At 35.6% G+C, this 20,531-nt stretch overlaps 2 protein-coding genes across 2 annotated transcripts in view; one reads left to right on the top strand and one right to left on the bottom strand.

Annotated features, from left to right (window-relative positions):
* Positions 1-15,061, bottom strand: part of LOC136040389 (BTB/POZ domain-containing protein 6-like) — a 396,184-nt gene extending 381,123 nt beyond the window's left edge. Inside the window, exon 1 of the mRNA XM_065724657.1 lies at positions 14,940-15,061. Within this exon, the coding sequence (XP_065580729.1) occupies positions 14,940-14,969 (30 nt within the window). The 5' untranslated portion in view covers positions 14,970-15,061. The remainder of the gene's footprint in view (positions 1-14,939) is intronic.
* A 3,586-nt stretch (positions 15,062-18,647) lies between these two features.
* Positions 18,648-19,514, top strand: LOC136040336 (craniofacial development protein 2-like). The gene has a single exon (XM_065724577.1). The coding sequence runs from the start codon at positions 18,648-18,650 to the stop codon at positions 19,512-19,514; it is 867 nt and encodes a 288-aa protein (XP_065580649.1).
* The last annotated feature ends 1,017 nt before the right edge of the window (positions 19,515-20,531 follow it).

The following is a 20,531-nucleotide window of genomic DNA, read 5'->3' as shown; positions in this document are numbered from 1 at the left end:
TCGTAAAAAAAAAAATCTATTTGCATTTTTAAGTAGCCAAAAATTGGAGGGAACTAGGCCTCCTCCCCCACCCTCTTTTTTATCAAAACCGTCCGATCAAAACTATGAGAAAGCCATTTAGCAAAAAAACAATTGCAAATTGGCTTTAATTATTCATGTACTGTGAGCCAAAATCAAGACGTGAATCAATTCAAAAATTTTCAGAAATTAAATAAAAAAACAATCTTTTTTTAACTGCAGTAAGGAGCGACATTAAAACTTAAAACGACAGGAATTATTCCGTATATGAAAGCGATTGCCCCCTCCGCAACACCTTGTTCTTTACACTAAAGTTTTTTATAGAGTTTTGACAAAGAGTTAAACTTTAGCGTAAAGAGCGGGGCTCTGCGGAGGGGACAATGTCTTTCATATATTTTAATCATATAATCATCTAATTTCGGAATTATTTATGTCCATTTTAAGCTTTAATATACAATAGGACCATGGTACTAATACTATTATGAATGAAACTCGTAGGTCAGTAGTACTGGCAAATTTAGACCAAAAAAAATTAAAAATTAAAACCTTAAAAAAACCAAATTTAAACCAAATTTTAACCTTTTAAAACCAAATTTAAACCTTAAAAAAAAGAAAGTCAAACAAAAGGAATCATATTAATGAAAAAAATGAAATATTGTAAAAATTAACTGACATTTGACATAAAACTCAAAACAAACAAAAGTGCTACGAACCGAGATGAATCAAACAGTTCGTATTAACGAACTGTAGCTACGGATACAGAATCGAAAACGGATACGAACTAAGGATACGAAAATCCTAGATACGGCTCTGCTCCATATATAAACAATAATACAAATTAAATGACCCGACTCATTAGTAAACGAAACTCTAAAAAATAAGATTTTTATGCTAATGGATACATCAAAAGAATCAAATTTTTATGCTGATTTTAAATATATAAGTTTCATCAAATCTAGCCTTACCCATCAAAAGTTACGAGCCTGAGAAAATTTGCCCTATTTGGAAAATAGGGGAAGATGCTCATAGAATCTTAACGAAAATCACACCATCAGATTCAGCGTATCAGAGAACCCATCTGTAGAAGTTTCAAGTTCGTATCTACAAAAATGTGGAATTTCGTATTTTTTCGCCAGAAAACCGATCATGGGTGCGTGTTTATTGTTTTTTTTTTGTTTTTTTTCAGGGGTCCAACATAATCCATTCTGTTCAAATGATTTGAACTAACTGCACGCCTATTAGAACGTAATTACCTGACGACCCTTGGAGTAATTACGCTATTTGCTATGAATCATTGTAAACTTTGAAATTAGGTTAGATTCATAATAAAAGTCTCAATTTCTTTCAAATGCCCCATGCCCACCCCAAGATTTGACCTAAATGGCACATCTGCCCTCCCCCGGGGACTGTGGAGGATTAAGTCACCCCCAAAGACATACTTATAGGTTTCCGACTTAGTTGGACAGAATCGCCATCTAAAAATTTTGATTCGGTGACTTTGTTGAAAAATATGCAAGGGAGGGGGCCTAGGTACCTTCCAACTGTTTTGGACACTTAAAAAGGGCACTAGAAAATCCAATTTCCGTTACGACGAGCCCACTTGCAACATTCTAGAACCACTGGGTCGATACGATCACCCCTGGGAAAAAGCAAAAAAAAAAAAAAAAATAAAAAGCATACACGTAAACACGCATCCGTGATCTGTCTTCTGGCAAAAAGCACAAAAGTCCACGTTTTTGTAGATAGGAGCTTGAAACTTATATAATAGGGTTTTTTGATAAGCTGAATCTGATGGTGAGATTTTTGTTAAGATTCCATGACTTTTAGGGAGTATTTCCCTTATTTTCTAAAATAAAACAAATTTTCTCAAACCCGTAACTTTTGATGGGTGAGACTAAACTAGATGAAAATTATCAAACAGTTCGTGGTAACGAACTGTAGTAAGGAGTGACCCGGCTCAATAGTAACCGAAGCTCTAAAAAATGGAATTTTGGTATCGATAGTTATATCAAAATAATCATATTTTAATGTAGATTTCAAATATATAAGTTTCATCAAGTTTAGTCTCACCCATCAAAAGTTAAGAGCCTGAGAAAATTTGCTTTATTTTAGAAAATAGGGAGAAACACCCTATAAAAGTCTTCCAATCTTAACGAAATCACACCATCAGATTCAGCGTATCAGAGAACCCTAATGTCGAAGTTTCAAGCTCCTATCTACAAAAATGATGAATTTGACATTTTCTGCCAGAAGACAAATAACGGATGCGTGTTTTTTTTCTCAGGGATAATCGCATCAACCCAGTGGTCCTTGAATGTCGCAAGAGGGCTCATTGTAACGGAAACTAAAAGTTCTAGCGTCTGTTTTAAGTGACCAATAAAATTGGAGGGTACCTAGGCCCCTCTCACGCTCATTTCTTCTCCAAAGTCATCAGATCAAAATTCTGAGATAGCCATTTTATTCACCATAGTTGAAAAACCTAATAATTATGTCTTTGGGGACGACTTAGTCCCCCACAGTCCTTTTGGGAAGGGTTGCAAGTTACAAACTTTGACCAGTGATTACATACTGTAGTGGTTATTGGGAAGGGTACAGACGTTTTCAGGTGAATATTTTTGGTTTGGGGGGGAGGGGAGTTGAGGGGGGATGGTTACATGGGAGGATCTTTCTATGGAGGAATTTGACATGGGGGGAAGAGAATTTCAATGAAGGGGGCGCAGGATTTTCCAGCATTATTTCAATAAAACAATGAACAAATAAATATGAGAAGTTTTTTCAACTGAAAGTAAGGAGCAGCATTAAAACTTAAAACAAAACAGAAATTATTACGCGCATGAGGGGTTCACCTCCTCGTAATACCTCGCTCTTTACGCTAAAATGTTTCTAGTAATTTCAACTATTTATTCCACGGCCTTTGTGATTCAGGGGTCATTCTTAAGGAATTGGGACAAAATTTAAGCTTTAGTGTAAACAGCGAGGTATTGACGAGGGGTTGAACCCCCTCATGTATGTAATAAAAACATACGAATACAGAAGTTCATTACGTAAGTTAATTCGTAAGCTACGTATATTTTTTTACTCATGAAAACGTTCGCAAAAAATTAAAAGTTTTAGTTGCCTTTTTAAGTAATCAAAAATTGAGGGCAGCTAGGCCTCCTCCCCCGCTTCTTTTCTTCTCAAAATCTTCGAATTAAAACTAAGAGAAAACCATTTAGCCAAAAAATTAACATGCAAATTTTGTTTTAATTATTTATGTGCGGAGAGCCAAAGTCAAAACATGCATTAATTCAAAAACGTTCAGAAATTAAATAAAAAAAAGTTTTTTTTTACCTGAAAGTAAGGAGTGACATTAAAACTTAAAACGGACAGAAATTACTCCATATACGAAAGGGGCTTTTCCTCCTCAACTCCCCGCTCTTTGCGCTAAAGTTTTTTTTTACTGTTTTATAAATTAGAGCTAAGAGAAAGAGTCAAACTTTGGCGTAAAGAACGGGGCGTTGAGGAGGAAAAGCCCTTTTCATATATGAAGTAATTTCTGTCCATTTTAGGTCTTAATGTCGCTCTTTGCTTTCATTTAAACAAACTTGCTTTGTAATTTAATATATTTAAAATCAGCAATAAAATGTGATTCTTTTGATCTAACTATCGGTATCAATATTCTGTTTCTTAGAGTTCTGCTCATTACTACAGTTCGTTACCACGAGCTGTTTGATACTTTTGGTAACTCAGAAAGTAACGATCAATATTTCAATGATCTCTGTGTGAATTTTAATTGGTAATCAAACTGCTCATGGTAACGAACTGTAAGTTAAGAGCAACCCGAATAACTGAAACTCTTAAAAATGGAATTTTGACACCAATAGATAGCCAAAGGAATTGGCTTATGCTGATTCCAAGTACATAAGTTTCATTAAGTTTAGTCTTACCCATCAAATGCTACGAGCCTGAGAAAATATTCCTGATTCGTGAAAAAAGGAGGGGGGAGAACTATCTAAATGTCAAGGAATCTTAATGGAAATTACACCATCAGATTCAGCATATCAGAGAGATCAGATTCACTGTATCAAAGAACCCTAATGTAGAGGTTTGAAGCTCATATGTGTAAAAATGTTGAATTTTCTTATTTTTGCCAGAAGAAAGGTCAAGGATGCGTGTTTATTTGTTTTTTCTTTTTCCCCGGGGTTATCGTATTGACCCAGTGGGCCAAGAACGTGGGGAGAGGGCTCATTCTAACGGAAATAAAAAGTTGTAATGCGCTTTTTAAGTGTCCATAAAACTGGAGGGTAACTAGGCTCCATCCACGCCACTTTTTTCCCAAAATCGCCCGATCAAAATTTTGAGATGGCTAATTTTGTTCAGCATAGTCGAAAGGCCCAATATTTATATATTTAGAGATAAGAATGACCGCTACATCCCCTGGGGATGTTGAAACAAATACCTCTCGCTGAAAGGTTTTTAAGATATAAAATTTGCCCATTGTTTACGTATAGTATTTGTTATTGGGAAGGGTGCATGCATTTTAGATGTGGGGAGGGGAGGATGAATTTTATGATGGGAGGATTTTGCACGGGTAGACTTTTCCATGGAGAGGGAATTTTCCAGAGGGTGAACTTTTCAGGGAAAATGCTACACTAAGTGAATTTGCCAGTATTCCTAAACAAAATTTCTATTGTGTCTTTTTGTGTCTATATGTCTTGCTTTCTCTTCACCGATTTGATTTTACGCGTGGAGATGTTAAAGGTAATTGTCCAAAATATACTCTTGCCAGGATTGAATTGTCAAGAGGATATTTCTGTGGGGAGGGGAATTTTCCGTTGATGCAGGGCCAGATATACTGGCGGTATTTAAAAGAACAATCAGAAATTAGATAAAAAAAAACAAATTTTTCAACTGAAAGTAAGGAGCAACACTGAAACTTAAAACAAACAGAAACTATACGTATCTAAGGGGTGTTGCCCCCTCCTCAACACCTTGCTCTTTACACTAAAGTTTAAATTTTGTCCCAATCCTTTTAAAGATGACTCTTGAAACAAAAGGTCGTTTAATTCCAACAATAAGTAACTTTTTGAAGTGCCGAAAAGCTGTAGCGTGAAGAGCGAGGTGTTGAGGAAGGAGCAACCCCCTCATATAAGCAATACATTCTGTTCGTTTTAAGTTTTAATACCGCTCCTTACTTTCATTTGAAAAAAAACTTATGTTCTATTTAATGAAGCTTAGAGACAAACATCATTTTAAGGGCAATGGAAAAAGTATGTCAATTAAAGTAAAAGTATATACAGTTTAAAAATGTCAGTAATTACAAAAAAATACACAAACAATAGCCTACTTACAAAAACTAAAATATAAACTCCCAGCATTCAATTCTGTTGATCAATGCCGAAGCGTTGGAGGGATATATTTTAACAATATCGACAGTTTTGAACTTGTTTATCAAACACCAAAATATTTAATGCCTTTAGACTCGGTGTTTGTAAAAAGTAGCACATTATCAAAGTAGTTTGTCCAAACTAAAACATTAAAACTAAGATTAAGAAAATGAAATAAAACTTTTTAATTCAATATTTTTAATTCAATTTGAATACAAAAAAAAAACAATCTATTTTACACCTTTATACTTCATAACCGTAAAAAATAAAATCTTTTTCAAAGTGGCAACTGGATAAATACAATCACTTCTGGAAAAAAATGATAATAAAACACAAAATGTATGATTCCCAGCATTCCATCCAGGGGAAACATTTTGATTATAGTGGCTTCATATTTCAGCTCATGGGTACTTTTGCAATGCAAGCAAAAGTTGATGGCATATTTAAACCGAAATTTCCCCTTATTAAGTTGTTTTCCTTGTGTTTTCGATAATTATACGAACTTTCTTGTGTATTAATAACTGCACTCATTACTAATAAAAAGATACACATTTAGGATCACTATAAAAAGCTGATTCTTTGATTGAATGTTATCAGTAGTTAGGCTCTCATACTTTCGTTATTGACATGGATCATCATTTTCTGACCATTCATTACAATGAAGAATTTGATTTTTCTTTTTGTTATTGTAACCAAATCATAAACAAAAATGTCTGGGGAAAACAGGAAAGGGGTCACTCAGTGACAAATTAGAACTTATATTTTCCTTATTAAGGGTCACAATCTATTGGTAGGCAGCCAAAAACGGCATAACACATTTTTCCATGGTTTTCCCTATACTGCTCTCTTTTCTTTGGTTTCCTTATTATTACTTAATAGTCCAAATTTCCAGGGGGTATGTCCCCTCTGTTGACACCAATGAGTATCCCCCTCTAGCAAAGAGCGAACTTGCGAACATGCCTGGAATGTGCAATATCAACTTAGCTTTGCATTACCAAATGGTATGTTTAATTTGGTATTACCATTTGGTAATTATTGATTATAATTACCAAATTATAATTAATTATACCATTACCATTTGGTATAACCAAATGGTATGTTTTTCCATAATTCTTGTGACAAAAAAAAGCAAAAAAAGGTCCAAAATGGAGTATAAAACTATTTGAATAAAAAAATAGAATAATTACCTAACTAGAAGATCTAAAGCCAAACTGGCCAGCCATGGTAAAAACAAAGAAATGAATATAAAGATGACAGACGGGTAAATGAAAATGGCCAGTAAATGAAAACCAAGAGAACAAAAAAAAATTGAACAAAAACATATGTAAAACTAAAATAATCTAAAGTAAAATATATTACATACAATTACTTACATATACAATTTTCAGCTACAATAGTTTATTCGTGTTAGGAACTGTACGTTATACATTTTATGTAAGTCTATTTTAGTTTTATATATATGTTCCTTAGTTTTAGTTTCCAGTTTGTTAGTTATTTTTGTTTTTATTTCTACGCTGAAGACGCCTGGTCCTATACGGTGAAATATTTGTTTGATTTTTTCTCTCTCCCTTTCTTTTTTAATAACAAGGTAAGAAAAAACTCAAAAAGAAGAAAAGCCGAGGATATTTTCAGTAATTGAAAATGAAAATTCAGTGTAAAGATTTAAAGGAGTCTGCAAATAAAATGAAAAAGAGACCTTGAAAAACCAACTACTTAAATAAATAAAAAACTAAACCGTAAAATTCAGCACTGAAATAAAAGTAAGGCCCTTTCCAGGCAATGGTTATAGGATAAATAAAAAGGGTAAAAAAGGATTCCCCCTTTACCGTTTTTTGGAAATGGTCTTACTTCTATTTTAGTGCTTATTTTTACGGTTTGATTTTTATTTATTTTAGTGGCTGTTTTTTAAGGTCTTTTTTTCATTTTTGTATTTTGAGCTCTCGATCAAAATATTTACATTGTATTTTTCACTTTCACTTACTGTAAATATTTTCGTTTTTTTCTTATTTTGTCATGCTTAGCCAGTGTTGTCTCAGAAATTTCTTAAACTTAGTATAACTGGAAATAGCGCTGAAATGTGGATTATTTGGTATTGGTATGTGCTCTTATGGCATATCACCCTCAGCTTTTGAAAAAAAAACTTCCAAAAGTTCAATAAGTCAATTCTGTTAGATACCCTCTTATGTCATAAGGGTCACATACATAAATACGCCTATTAAATTTGAACGAGTCTTTGTTTACATTACATTTTCTATGTGGGTGGTATAGAGAAATTTTTGGCCAGGATATGCTTTACGCCACCTCTTGGCCGGCCTTCATTTGGTCTCCGATTAGAAAGAATTTCAACTGGAAAGGGTCAAGGTTTAGGAGTCTTTTTTATTTTTGAATCATTTCCAGGTTTTGTGTATTTCCAGGTGAGAAATTCCTAAGGATGTCTGCTATCTTTTACTAGAAAAACTAAAGGAAAGTCTAGAAGAACTGTTGCTCTTGAAAAAAAAGGTGATTGAAAGAAAAGTTATTTAGATATTTAGATTTTCAGCCTCATATATTCTGTTGTTTATAGAAAAAAATCTTGCTTAGTTATTGCAAAGAAAAAAAAATCACAAAAATATAGTGAAAAATATCTCACTAAAAATCGCTTGATCAAAGTTGTTCTATATGTTCCGCAAAAATTTTAAGTTTTTGAATGGCTTGCAGGTTTTTAAAACTTCCAGGAAATACAAGGATACCTCTCACATTTTTAATTCCAAATCTAAAAACACGAATTTATACTTGAAAAATAGTTTAAAATATGAGTAGGGTAAAATAGTAATTTCAAACCCTGAAATTGAAAAACTACTTGTTTCCTCTTAGCCACCCAAACGTGAATAAAATTTCTTAAAAGCGGATAAATTTTTTGAAGCTATAATTACGATTATTTCATTGTTTCCGTACTCTAAGAAGATTATATTTCTGACTTAATTTCACTGCGATTATAGATACCACAAGTGGAACAAATTTACTAGTTTCCTTTTAGTCCCCCAAACAGAATAGAGTTCAAAGAAAACGAGTGAGTTTTTCCAAGATGTCAGGTTTTGTTAAGAAAATAATTAATCAGCAACAATGCCCATGTAGCTAAACATTTTCTAGGATATAATTTTAAATTATTCCGTTGTTCCTCAAAAAGTTCATGGTAACGAACTGTAGTAAGGAGCAGGCTCAATAGTAATCTAAACTTTAAAAAACGAAATTTTGATGCCATTAGTTACATCAAAAGAATCGCATTTTAATGCTGACTTTAAATATTTAAGTTTCATCAAGTTTAGTCTTACCCATCAAAAGTTACGAGCCTGAGAAAATTTGCATTATTTTAGAAAATAAGAGGAAACACCCCTAAAAAGTCATAGAACCTTAATAAAAATTACATCATCAGATTCAGCGTATCAGAGTACCCTACAGAAGAAGTTTCAAGCTCCTATCTATAAAAATATGGAATTTCGTATTTTTTGCCACAAGATAGATAGATCACGGATGCGTGTTTATTTGTTTTTTTTTGCTTTTTTCCTCCAGGGGTGATCGTATTGGCCCAGTGGTCCTAGAATGTCATGAGTGGGCTCATTCTAACGGAAATTAAAAGTTCTAGTGCCCTTTAAAGTGAACAATAAATTGGAGGGCACCTAGGCTCCTCCCACGCTCGTTTTTCCCCAAAGTCATCGGATCAAAATTCTGAGATAGCCATTTTATTCAGCATAGTCAAAAAACCTAAAAACTATGTCTTTGGGGACGACATACTCCCCCACAGTCCCCGTGGGAGGGGCTGCAAGTTACAAACTTTGACCAGTGTTTACACATAGCAATGGTTATTGGGAAGCGTACACACTTTCAGGGTGATTTTTTTGGATGGGAGGGAGGAGTTGAAGGGAGGGGGATATGCGGGGGAACTTTCCATGGAGGAATTTGTCATGGGGAAAGAGAATTTCCATGAAGGGGGTGCAAGATTCTTAGCATTTTTTTTAAAGAGCAATGAAAAAATAAATATGAAAAAATTTCTTTAACGAAAAGGAGCAGCATTAAAACTTAAAACGAACAGAAATTATTACACATATGAGGGGTTCACCTCTTCCTAATACTTCGCTCTTTACGCTAAAGTAATTTCATTAATTTCAACTATTTATTCTACGGCCTTTGTAATTCAGGGGTCATTCTTAAGGAACTGGGTCAAAATTTAAGCTTTACTGTAATGGGCGAGGTATTGACGAGGGGGCGAATCCTTTCATATACGCAATAAAATTATACGAATTTAGAAGTTTGTTGCGTAAGTTAATACGTAAGTTACGTATATTTTTACTAATAAAAACGTTTGTATAATTAAAAGTTCTAGTTGCATTTTTAAGTAACCAAAAAATGGAGGGTAACTATGCCTACTCCCCCGCTCTTTTTTTCCTCAAAATCGTCCGATCAAAACTATGAGAAAGCCATTTAGCCAAAAAAATAAATTAATATGCAAATTTCGTTTTAATTATTCATATGCGGAGAAAGGGGCTGTTCCCTCCTCAACGCCCCGCTCTTTACGCTAAAGCTTTTTATTGTTTTAAAAAGTAGAGTTGAGAGAAAGAGTCAAACTTAGCGTAGAGAGCGGGACGCTGCGGAGGGAACAGCCCCTTTCATATACGGAGTAACCCCTCTTCGTTTTAAGTTTTAATATCGCTCCTTTACTTTCAGCTAAAAAAACTTTTTTTTTTATTTATCAAACACTTCGTGGTAACGAACTGTAGTAAGGAGCGACCCATTTTAATGCATTAAAATCGCATTTTAATGCTGAATTCAAATATATAAGCTCCATCAAGCCTGAGAAAATTTACCTCATTTTCGAAAATAGGGGGAAACATCCCCTAAAGGTCATACAATCTTAACGAAAATCACACCATCAGATTCAGCGCATTAGAAAACCTTAATGTAGAAGTTTCAAGCTCCTATCTATAAAAATGTGGAATTTCGTATTTTTTGCCAGAATACAGATCACGGATGCGTGTTTATTTTTTCCAGGAGTGATCGTATCGACACAGTGGTTCTAGAATCTTACGAGACGACTCATTCTAACGGAAATTAAAAGTTCTAGTGCCCTTTATAAGTGACCAAAAAAATTGGAGGGCACCTAGGCCCCCTCCCACGCCAATTATTTTCCCAAAGTCACCGGATCAAAACTCTGAGATAGCCATTTTATTCAACGTAGTCGAAAAACCTTATAACTATGTCTTTGGGGGCGACTTATTCCCCCACAGTCCCCGTGGGAGGGGCTACAAGTTACAAACTTTGACCAGTGCTTGCATATAGTAATGATTATTTGGAAGTGTAAAGACGTTTTCAGGGGGATTTTTAGGTTGGGGGGGGGGGGGGGTTGAGAAGAGGAGGATATGTTGAGGGAACTGTCCTTGGAGGAATTTGTCGTGGGGGAATAAAATTTTCATGAAGGGAGCGTAGGATTTTCTAGCATTATTAAAGAAAAAACAATGAAAAAATACATATGAAAAAGTTTTTTCAACTGAAAGTAAGGAGAAGCATTAAAACTTAAAACGATAGAAATTATTACGCATATGAGGGGCTCACCTCCTCCTAATACTTCGCTCTTCACGCTAAAGTGTTTTTAGTAATTTCAACTATTTATTCTACGGCTTTTGTGATTCAGGGGTCATTCTTAAGGAATTGGGACAAAATTTAAGCTTTAGTGTAAAGAGCGAGGTACTGGCGAGGGGGTGAACCCCCTCATATACGTAATAAAAACATGAGAATACAAAGTTTCGTTACGTAAGCTAATTTGTAAGTTACGTATGTCTTTTACTAATAAAAACATTCGTAAAAAATTAAAAGTTCTAGTTGCCTTTTTAATTAACCAAGAAATCGGAGGGTAACTAGGCCTCCTCCCCCGCTCTTATACTCAAAATCATTCGATCAAAACTCTGAGAAAGCCATTTAGTCAAAAAAGAATATGCAAATTTCGTTTTAATTATTCATCTGCGGAGAGCCAAAATCAAAACATGCATTGATTCAAAAACGTTCAGAAATTAAATAAAAAAACAAGTTTTTTAACTGAAAGTAAGGAGCGACATTAAAACTTAAAACGAATAGAAATTACTTCGTATATGAAAGGGGCTGCTTCCTCGTCAACACCCCGCTCTTTACGCTAAAGTTTTTTACTGTTTTAAAAAGTAGAGTTGAAAGAGTCAAACTTTGGCGTAAAGACCGGGGCGTTGATGAGGAAGCAGCCCCTTTCATATACGAAGTAATTTATGCTCGTTTTAAGTTTTAATGTCGCTCCTTACTTTAAGTTAAAAAAATTTTTTTTATTTAATATATACTGGGATGTTCATAATTTTGGTTTATTTTCGTTGCAATTATATTAATAAAGTGCGCTGACGTAACCTAGTTCACAAACGTAGCACAAATTAGATAAAAAAAGATGCTAGTTTTATCAAATTTCCCCAAATAGAATAAAGTTTCCCATTGACAAGTGAATTTTCCCAGGAAGTCAAAGTCAAATTTCGCTAATCAGTAAAAGTCATTTATATCGGTCATTGATCTAAAATAAAGAAAACATATCAAGCTAATATAACAATATACATATAGATATGGACTTTATTCCATCTCTAGATTAGAATATTACAAATAATGAATAGTTTGTTGCTAAAACGAAAAAAATGGGTAATTATTGCCAAAACAAAATTACGAGAGGATTATTATCAGTAAAGTGACATTCTTGAAAACTAGATGAATCAAAAAATAACAAAGGAAGAGATTTTCATTCATTTGATAGTACAAAAACCGCAAGCAATATCAAATATTTGGGGATTTTTTTTCACTGCATGGGGGGGGGTAGAGATCGGCCAGTATAAGTTAAGGACTAACGAGAAAAAAAAATCTAAATCTATTCTGAGAATTCCTGTTCATTTCTAAGCATTGAAAGTTTGCATAGCTTTGAAATTTAATTTAGCCCACTAGTCTCCCTATATGATTTATATATATTTTTCTTTTTACTATGATTTTTACATTGAACGTGAGATATTATGTTGTTTCTTGAAACTCTTAGGGAGCGTTTGGTTAAAATAAGGGGTCAGTCTTAATTTCGGAATTTGTTTAACATAGTAATTTCACTAATATCTTCAATTTTTTAATTTATAATACGACAACCAGCACTCAAATCGAAAACGTATTAACCCATAGAAACCCGTATAGAAACAAAATACAACCCATAAAACCAATATAATAAACCAGTTAAATATTTTTTTTTCTTTACCTAATCACATCTCAAGGTTCAATACTTGCATTAACCTTTGTCTAAAAGAATGGATAGATGACTATGATGGGATAGCATTCTCCTAGTAAGTGAACGTTGGGTTTAATAAGAACTTTACCTTATTTAATTTAAGCTTAAATTAAGGCTTACAATAATTAATTGATTAATTATTTTAATTAATTAATTAATCAATTAATTTAAATTAATTAAGTTAAATTAATTAATGTAAATGATTTAAGGCTGGCTGCAAGTATATCAAGAACCAGGATCGAGTCCCGAGAGAAAGTTCTTCCTTCCTCCAGTCTACTACTCATTATTATTATCATTATTATTAATTTTTTAAATCAATTCAAACAAAAGTGGGATGCCATGGCGATGACACAGGATATTGGAATCAGAGCTGTTCTGGATTTCTGATTTTTTTTTTTTTTTAAAGCAAAACTTATAAAGTTCAGAGGCGACAGAGATGAAAATACTGCAGATTTACTGCACTGGGGATGGTTGCACAGCAGACAGAGGTACTGCAAACGGTAACTACAGAGGTACTGCAAACGGTAGTAAAGCAGAAGTAGTATAGATTTTAACAGATACTGTACTACAGATTTTGACAGAGGTATTGCAATGAAGAAGCGCTGGACATAGTACAATCACACTATAGAAGTACTGCTAATGGTAATAGAGGTGCTGCAGATTGCGTTTGCTCGCCAAGAACTGCCCGTAACAGTTTTCTAGCCCACTTCTATGATTATCTTTTTGATTCAGTGCGACCCGTTTTCGATTTTAATTTATCGCTTAAGTCCATGTTTGCTAACTGCACAAATCAAGCATTATGTACCTAATTGTATATTTGAGATTTGTCATATACTTCTTAGACCCCCTAAGAGTGGCTTATCGACTCCTCAAGGGAGAGGTAGATGATAGTTTTTTTTAAAATTCCCTAATTATGAACAGCTGTAACTTCGTCAGGTCTGTTAACAGGGGCTAACTATACGAATAAAAGTTAGTTGTAATATTATAACATTTTCTATTCAGTAGGAAAAAATAGACACAAGAACAGCTATGAAAAGGCTGAATTAAAAAAATATTAAAAAAGATTGAAAACCTGTCTCATCCATTTTTGTATATTTAAAAAAAACTTACGCGGAATCCCTTTCAGAATCAATTCAAACCATCTAGAGCCTCCTTCTCCGACACTCCTCCTCATGTCGGGTATGCTGGTCTGTGCGCTAATTCTCTGGATTCCATGTACTCGTCTTCCTTCCCTACATCTGTGCATTTTTTTTCTTTTCATATTTGAAGACGAAGCATTTAAGTTATTAGTCCTTGTTAGGACTAACAAGGACTCTTTCTTTCTCTAGTCTTCCTTGACTTTCAAGAAACAGCAGGACAGATGTCAGAAAAGTTTTGCTTTACCAAGAAACTAGCTTAAGTACACATATTCCCCTAATGTTCCTGAAACAAGATCCCTGGCTCCTCTTTTGGCCAAGAACATGGAAAATGGGACTGGAAGCGAATATTAGTCCTTTTTCATAAAACGTTTAGAAGTGTACTAACTTTACAATTTCCCGAATATGCTCACATCATGACTTGATCAGGGCTACGAGCGGGAATCGGAGAGTTCGAGGTGGGGGGAGGTATTAAGCTCTTTTTATTTAGTGTACGTTCTTTTCACACTTAAATCCTGTTGTTTTGCATTCACATTTATTCATACACAGAAAATTTCATCAAAAAGGAGAAATGTTCATTCCTTTTTTATAATTAAGTTCTATAGGTTTGTCGAAATTTCTAAAAAAAAAGACAGACCAAATTATAATTGTGACTTTGTTGGATATTTTTCCTCTCAAGAAGGGGGGGGGAGAGTTCAAAATACTTAAAATTAACTACGAAATGTTCTTTTCATACTTTTCTCTTGATATTAGATTACACAGCAAAATTTTATCTAAGAAGTTATCTAAAAGGCAGTTGCGTTGATTAGGGGCAGGGGGAGGGTATATATTATCCCCTAGATATTTAATTTTATTCCTATAGATTTTGAAAAGCCTTTTTTTGGGGATATTCTCATTGAAAAATATATTTTTCATCGTTATCTTATTGAAATTTTTTTTTAAAACGACAAATGCCCCAATCTTAAATTTTGAAACTTACATTTGGACCCCCTAAAGTTTTTTAATCGACACCACTGCCAAAAAGATGTAGCTATATGACCTTGTTTTGATAATTTTTTTCAAGAAGGGACAGGGTTTAAATTATTTAAAATTAATATAAGCAATTCTTTTCTTGCCTACCTCTTGATATTTAGCTGAGTAATTCCCCATAGTATACAGATTTATTCACATCCTAGGAGGAACTGGAAGTAAAGTTTCCCTGGAACCAAGGCTCTTTTCCCCTGCGCAAAGTTCCAAGTTTTTTACTTCTTCAAACATTCGAATTTTCTCCAGGACGAACTGAATGACGGAAATCGATCGTTTTGGAATCTAAATAATCAATCTTAGGCCAGTTAATTTTTTCTGAAGGAATTGTTTCCGATTTCGACATTGTGTTCGTGCTTCTAATCTACCGCAATTGATTGAAATATTGGAAACTAAAAAAAGCAAGAAAATTCCATGTTTTTGGGCTTTGAAAGCTTATCTAATATTGTAGGCCATTATGAAAAACTAGTTATTTGAAACGAAAATTTTTGATAAGTCAAATATAAACAGGGAGTTCAAAGATATCTTTACCCCAGTGGCCTCGATTGGGAGGGGTTAAGAGGTCTTTGTCCCTTAGATTCCTTCTTCCCACGGAAATTTTTATAAACAGCCTTTTTATGGTACTTCAACCAAAAAATATCTTCTTTTTTTGTATTTTAATTGGAGAAATAGAAAAAAGATACTTTGGTCCCCTCGATCCTTCTGAATTCTTTTGATATTAATGATGACTTAACTTTTAAGTCATCGATCCTTCTAAATCTTCGTGAAGTTTTTTTTTTCATACGCGATATCTGCATATATGCAAATATTTTTTTACGGGGCTAGAATTTTGGTGTCTTATAGTGAAACATGCGAAAAAGTGTAAGGAAAATCGTAAGAAAATCTAGTTTATTGTTGTTTCGGGGTGGGGCTCAGAGAACCAGAGGCCCTTACATGTGTTTGCACCTGCTTTTAAGCAGCTTTTTAATATTTTTTTGCCTAGTATATGAGCGTTTTTCTTATGAGAGGAGGTAGAAAAGAGGCCATGTAGCTCCAAATATTCTACATAGTAATATTTTGAGTTATATCAAACTGTTCTCGTCAAAAATACAGCTCCAAATATTTTACATAGTAATATTTTGAGTTATGTCAAACTGTTCTCGTCAAAATGTTCATTTTTCTTCTTTAATGTTTCTCTTCACTTTTAAGTCCTTTTGTTTTGCCTTTTTCTTGATTCTATAATAGTCTCATTTTTACCACCTTGCGAAAGGTCGCAAAGCATTTAACTTTTTTTAATGTAAATCTTTCTCCAACACACAAGCTTAAGGCTGAAATGATATCAAAAGAATAAGTGTTGTGATGCTGGGTATGAAAAAATACCCAAAAGCGCAATTTTGATGTCCGAAATATTCAAATTACCTTAATCTTGTGCTAGGTAATTTATAACACCCATCTGCAGGATCAACTTGGAACATACGACAGCGCACAATTCATGATGTCAAAGAGAAACTGAAACTTGGTTACCCCAAGACCGTTGATAGTCATAGAAAGTACAGTAAACGCATTCAGGGGGGAGGGGGTGAGGCTTGATACCTAGTCCCTAAAATCCTAATTTTCTTGAATTTCTGAGCCATTCTTATTCAATATTTCATTTAAAATATATTTTTATTTATTACTACTCCCTCCCTGTATTTGTTTTATTATTTACCTCCCCTCAAAATCCTGCGTAGGGGTGTGGTAAGTGGCCTATGTAGGTTGTCTTCTGCATTCATTCTGTCCTCTATCTTCCTGGTCTTTACCAATTTTTGAAGTGACAAGTACAGTGAAAAATGAAACCTAATTGAGTGACTAGCCTGAGTAAAAAAGATCTCCCTATTCAGGTATGCAGTTGATAGTAGCGGGCACCAAACTAAAAAAGAAGACATAAGGGTAAAAACCATGAAGAAATAAGCTGAAAACACACGGCACGAAACAGTTTACGAATGTGTGGTTGTCCTCTGAGGGTGTAACTGTTTTTGGGAATCAACACTATGTTTGGAAATTGAAGAACAAAAAGCGTTGTCGAATTTAACTATATAGTTTTTTTTATTCGTATTTCCGCTACAGTGTGTCAACACAGTCGAAAATGTGGTTCTCCCCTAAAAGCTTGATAATTTCGAAGTAAAAAAGAAAACTTAGAAAATCTTAGTCTTCAGGTTTCATAGTTTCATAGACCTAATGTGGATCCCGGGAGCGAAAAAATTCTTTCATTTTGATGATCTTGGTACTTTATTAAAGAATGATGTTAAGCAAATCCGATTAAAAACTCATAAATTTGATTTGTGGTGCAACAGCAAAGTTTATCATGCTACATAGACATTTGTCAGCCTCAGCCTCTTTTCTATTTTTGTAACATCGAAAGTTAATTCACTTGATTTATTAGCTCCAATATATTTTAGTTTCACTTTTGTAGCCCCTCACCTAATTAATACACAGTAACTAGAATAGCAAATAACTTCTGTCCGCGTAGTAAGTCATGGCGTCACTTATCATAGTAAAAAAAAAAAAAATCGTATGATAAAACATCTTAACGGTCCCAGGGTTGTAACCGGCACATCAGCCCCTATGGTGGTCGGTTGAAGCGAGGCTGCCAGGCTGGGCAATTTCCTACCAACTTTATTCAGAAAATGTGCTTGGCTAATGCAATTTATGAAAATCAACCAAATAAGTTGGTGCAAATAAAGCTACAGTAACAAATAGCCAAAATCGTAGCAGATGGGCTTATTATTTTCGCAATTTCGTTTAATTTGGGCTTAGTTACAAGCTGGGCTATGTCCGACCAACTTCATTCAAACAATATGATGGGCTGATTTTAATGAGCCAAAATAGATAGATACGAGCGAAGCTCCAGTAAAAAATGGTAGAAAATAGATAAAGTGGGCTAATTATTTTTACAATTTAGGTTAGCAAAAACCAAGAAAACATGGGCACTCCAGGCGAAAGCCAATCTCAGTAGCCAAAACTGTTAGCCTTTTACTAGGAATTTCCCAAATCAATCTAATTGATTGGCTCTTATTATTCAACTTATCATTATTGAAACTTAATAAAAATTATGACTCAATTAAGCTAATTTACTTTGGAAATCATATGAATAATGAAACCTTAAACGGACTTAAAACGGACTTTTTATACGGACTTTTTATACGGCTTAAAAAAGGACTTTTTATACGTCTTGCAGCTCATTAAAAAATAAACCAAAAGCCGAAATCGGCATTGGTAAGCTGCATTATAAAGAAGTTCAGGAAACACCATACATAGAGAAGGAAAATCACGACCATGAGCAAAGATGGGAGACCTTCAAAACAGTGATGAGAAAGACCATCAAAAAAATACTAAGCAGAATAGGAGTAAAACGACAGCAATAGATTACCACCCCTGTTGGAGAGCGAACGAAAAAATTGAGTGGCCCTAAAGATAGTACGTTGGATAGGTGAATGGAAAGATAGTTGGAGGTGAATGGAGTTCGTCCGGAATGAGGCAGACTCTGTCTGCTGACCACGTGCCTCTGGATATGGGGTTTCTCCCCTAACTAAACACTCCGATCAGGACGGCCGCAACCTCATGTGGCGGGTGGAGCCCACCCCAGGAATTTCAGTACCTAGGTTTAACCTAGCTCTAATCAGATTCCAGGCTTAGGGTCGGTTGGGCTAGCGACCTTCCACCCGAAAATTAATTGCTACGAAAAGTGACAATATAGCCTCGGACCCGGATTCCCTTTTAAGATCTCGACCATCGCGCGTCAATGGACATGCTGACGACGTCAGAAGGACTGACAGACTAAACCTTATGGACCAAAGGGGGCTACGAATAGCCACCTGGAATGTCTTGACTTTGAATGCACCTGCGTCAAAGAACCTACTCTCTGAAGAACTTCGCAAGAACAAAGTGTCAATTGCAGGTCTTGCAGAAACACGTCTTACCGAAAGCGGAAAAGAGCGAATAGGTAACAGTGACTCATTGCTCTGGTCTGGAGGAAGCTCGGGAAGGAATGGTGTTGGCCTTGCACTAAATAGCCTTACAAGAAAGGCCTTACTTTTACATGAAGCTGTATCTGACAGATTAATGAAGGCCCGCTTTGGACCCAAGCATGGCAAGATGACTGTCATCGTATGCTATGCCCCGACCAACGATTCTGATGATGCAACTAAGGAGGATTTCTACTCTGCTTTGTTCAGATGCCTTGCAACAGTACCCCCCCATGATATACCTGTTCTCCTTGGCGACTTTAATGCGACAGTGCACGATGATATGGGTTTATGGTTTGGCACAGTTGGTCCTGTATCCCCCGACCCACTTAACGAAAATGGGCTCCGCTTACTTGAACTGTGCCGATCTCACAACCTTTACATTGCAAACACCTACTTCCAACGCAAAACTATTCATCAGTACACGTGGTATAGTAATGACGGTCGTACAAAGAAGATGATTGACTACGTCATTATTTCCAAACGCTGGAGATCATTGGTGAAGAACTGCAGAACTTACAGATCAGCAGAGCTTGGAAACGCAGACCATAGGCTTGTGTGCGCCGATCTTTGGCTTCGCCTCCATGCACAACGATCGAAAAGTAAACCCGTCGCTGCAGATATTGGGAAACTAAAGGAACCAGATACTCGCCAGAAGTACAGTATCGAGAAGTCGAATCGCTTCTAGGCCCTTGGCTCACTTAATAGCAGCGAAATTCTCCGGAAGCATTTTAAATTGCAGACCAGTGAAGCAGCACAACTAGTGCTTGGCAAGAGGAGTTATCCAAAGAAATCGTGGCTAACTAATGAAACACTGCAAGTCATAGAGCAAAGACGGAAGGCAAGACTTCTTGGGGACATGACCACATATCGGAGGCTCAATGGAGTGCGGAACAGACTCATTCACCGGGATAGAACCCAGTTTGTTTCAAGGAAAGCCGATGAAATTGAGCTAGCTGCAAAAAAGAAAGACATGGGCAGCCTATTCAAGCATCTCCAAGACCTCACTGAAAATAAAACTCCCACCTTGGGTCCCGTCCTGTCCAGGGATGGTGCACTTCTCTCCGACGAAGGTTCTTGTCTTGAGCGTTGGAAGGACCGCTTCTGTTCGCTCCTCAACAATACTGGTCCGTCTGCGCCTCCTAATGATAGTACGAGCCAACCTTGCAGTCGAAGCCCTGGAACAGACGTTCCTCCAGATAAGCCTTTCAGTCCCTCAGAAATTGAACATGCAGTAAAAAGACTCAAGAATAATAAAGCTGCTGGTATCTGTGGCTTAAACTCAGAGCTGCTAAAATATGGAGGTCCTGCAATGCTCCTGTTTTTACACACCCTGTTCTCTACAATCTGGCAAACAGAGATAATTCCCGAGGATTGGCGGAAGGGTGTCATCATCCCCTTATGGAAGAGAAAAGGCTCGAGAAGCGACTGCTCCAACTACCGGGGAATAACCCTACTGTCAGTCCCTGGCAAACTGTTTTCAATGGTTCTGCTGGATCGATGTCGGAGCATCATTCGAAAAATCCGGCGACCGGAGCAAGCTGGTTTTTATGTCGGATCGTTCAACCATCGAGCAGATTTTCACGATTCGACAAATAGTAGAGAAGACCACAGAGTTCCGACAGAAAGCATTTATTGCCTTCGTTGACTTCCGTGCTGCATTTGACTCAGTCGATCGAAAAGCTCTTTGGTGGATTCTAGAGTT

Source organism: Artemia franciscana, chromosome 20 (assembly GCF_032884065.1).
Source record: "Artemia franciscana chromosome 20, ASM3288406v1, whole genome shotgun sequence".
NCBI lineage: Eukaryota > Metazoa > Arthropoda > Branchiopoda > Anostraca > Artemiidae > Artemia > Artemia franciscana.
Note: the sequence above shows the minus strand (reverse complement) of the source record. Positions and strands in the feature narration are given on the sequence as shown.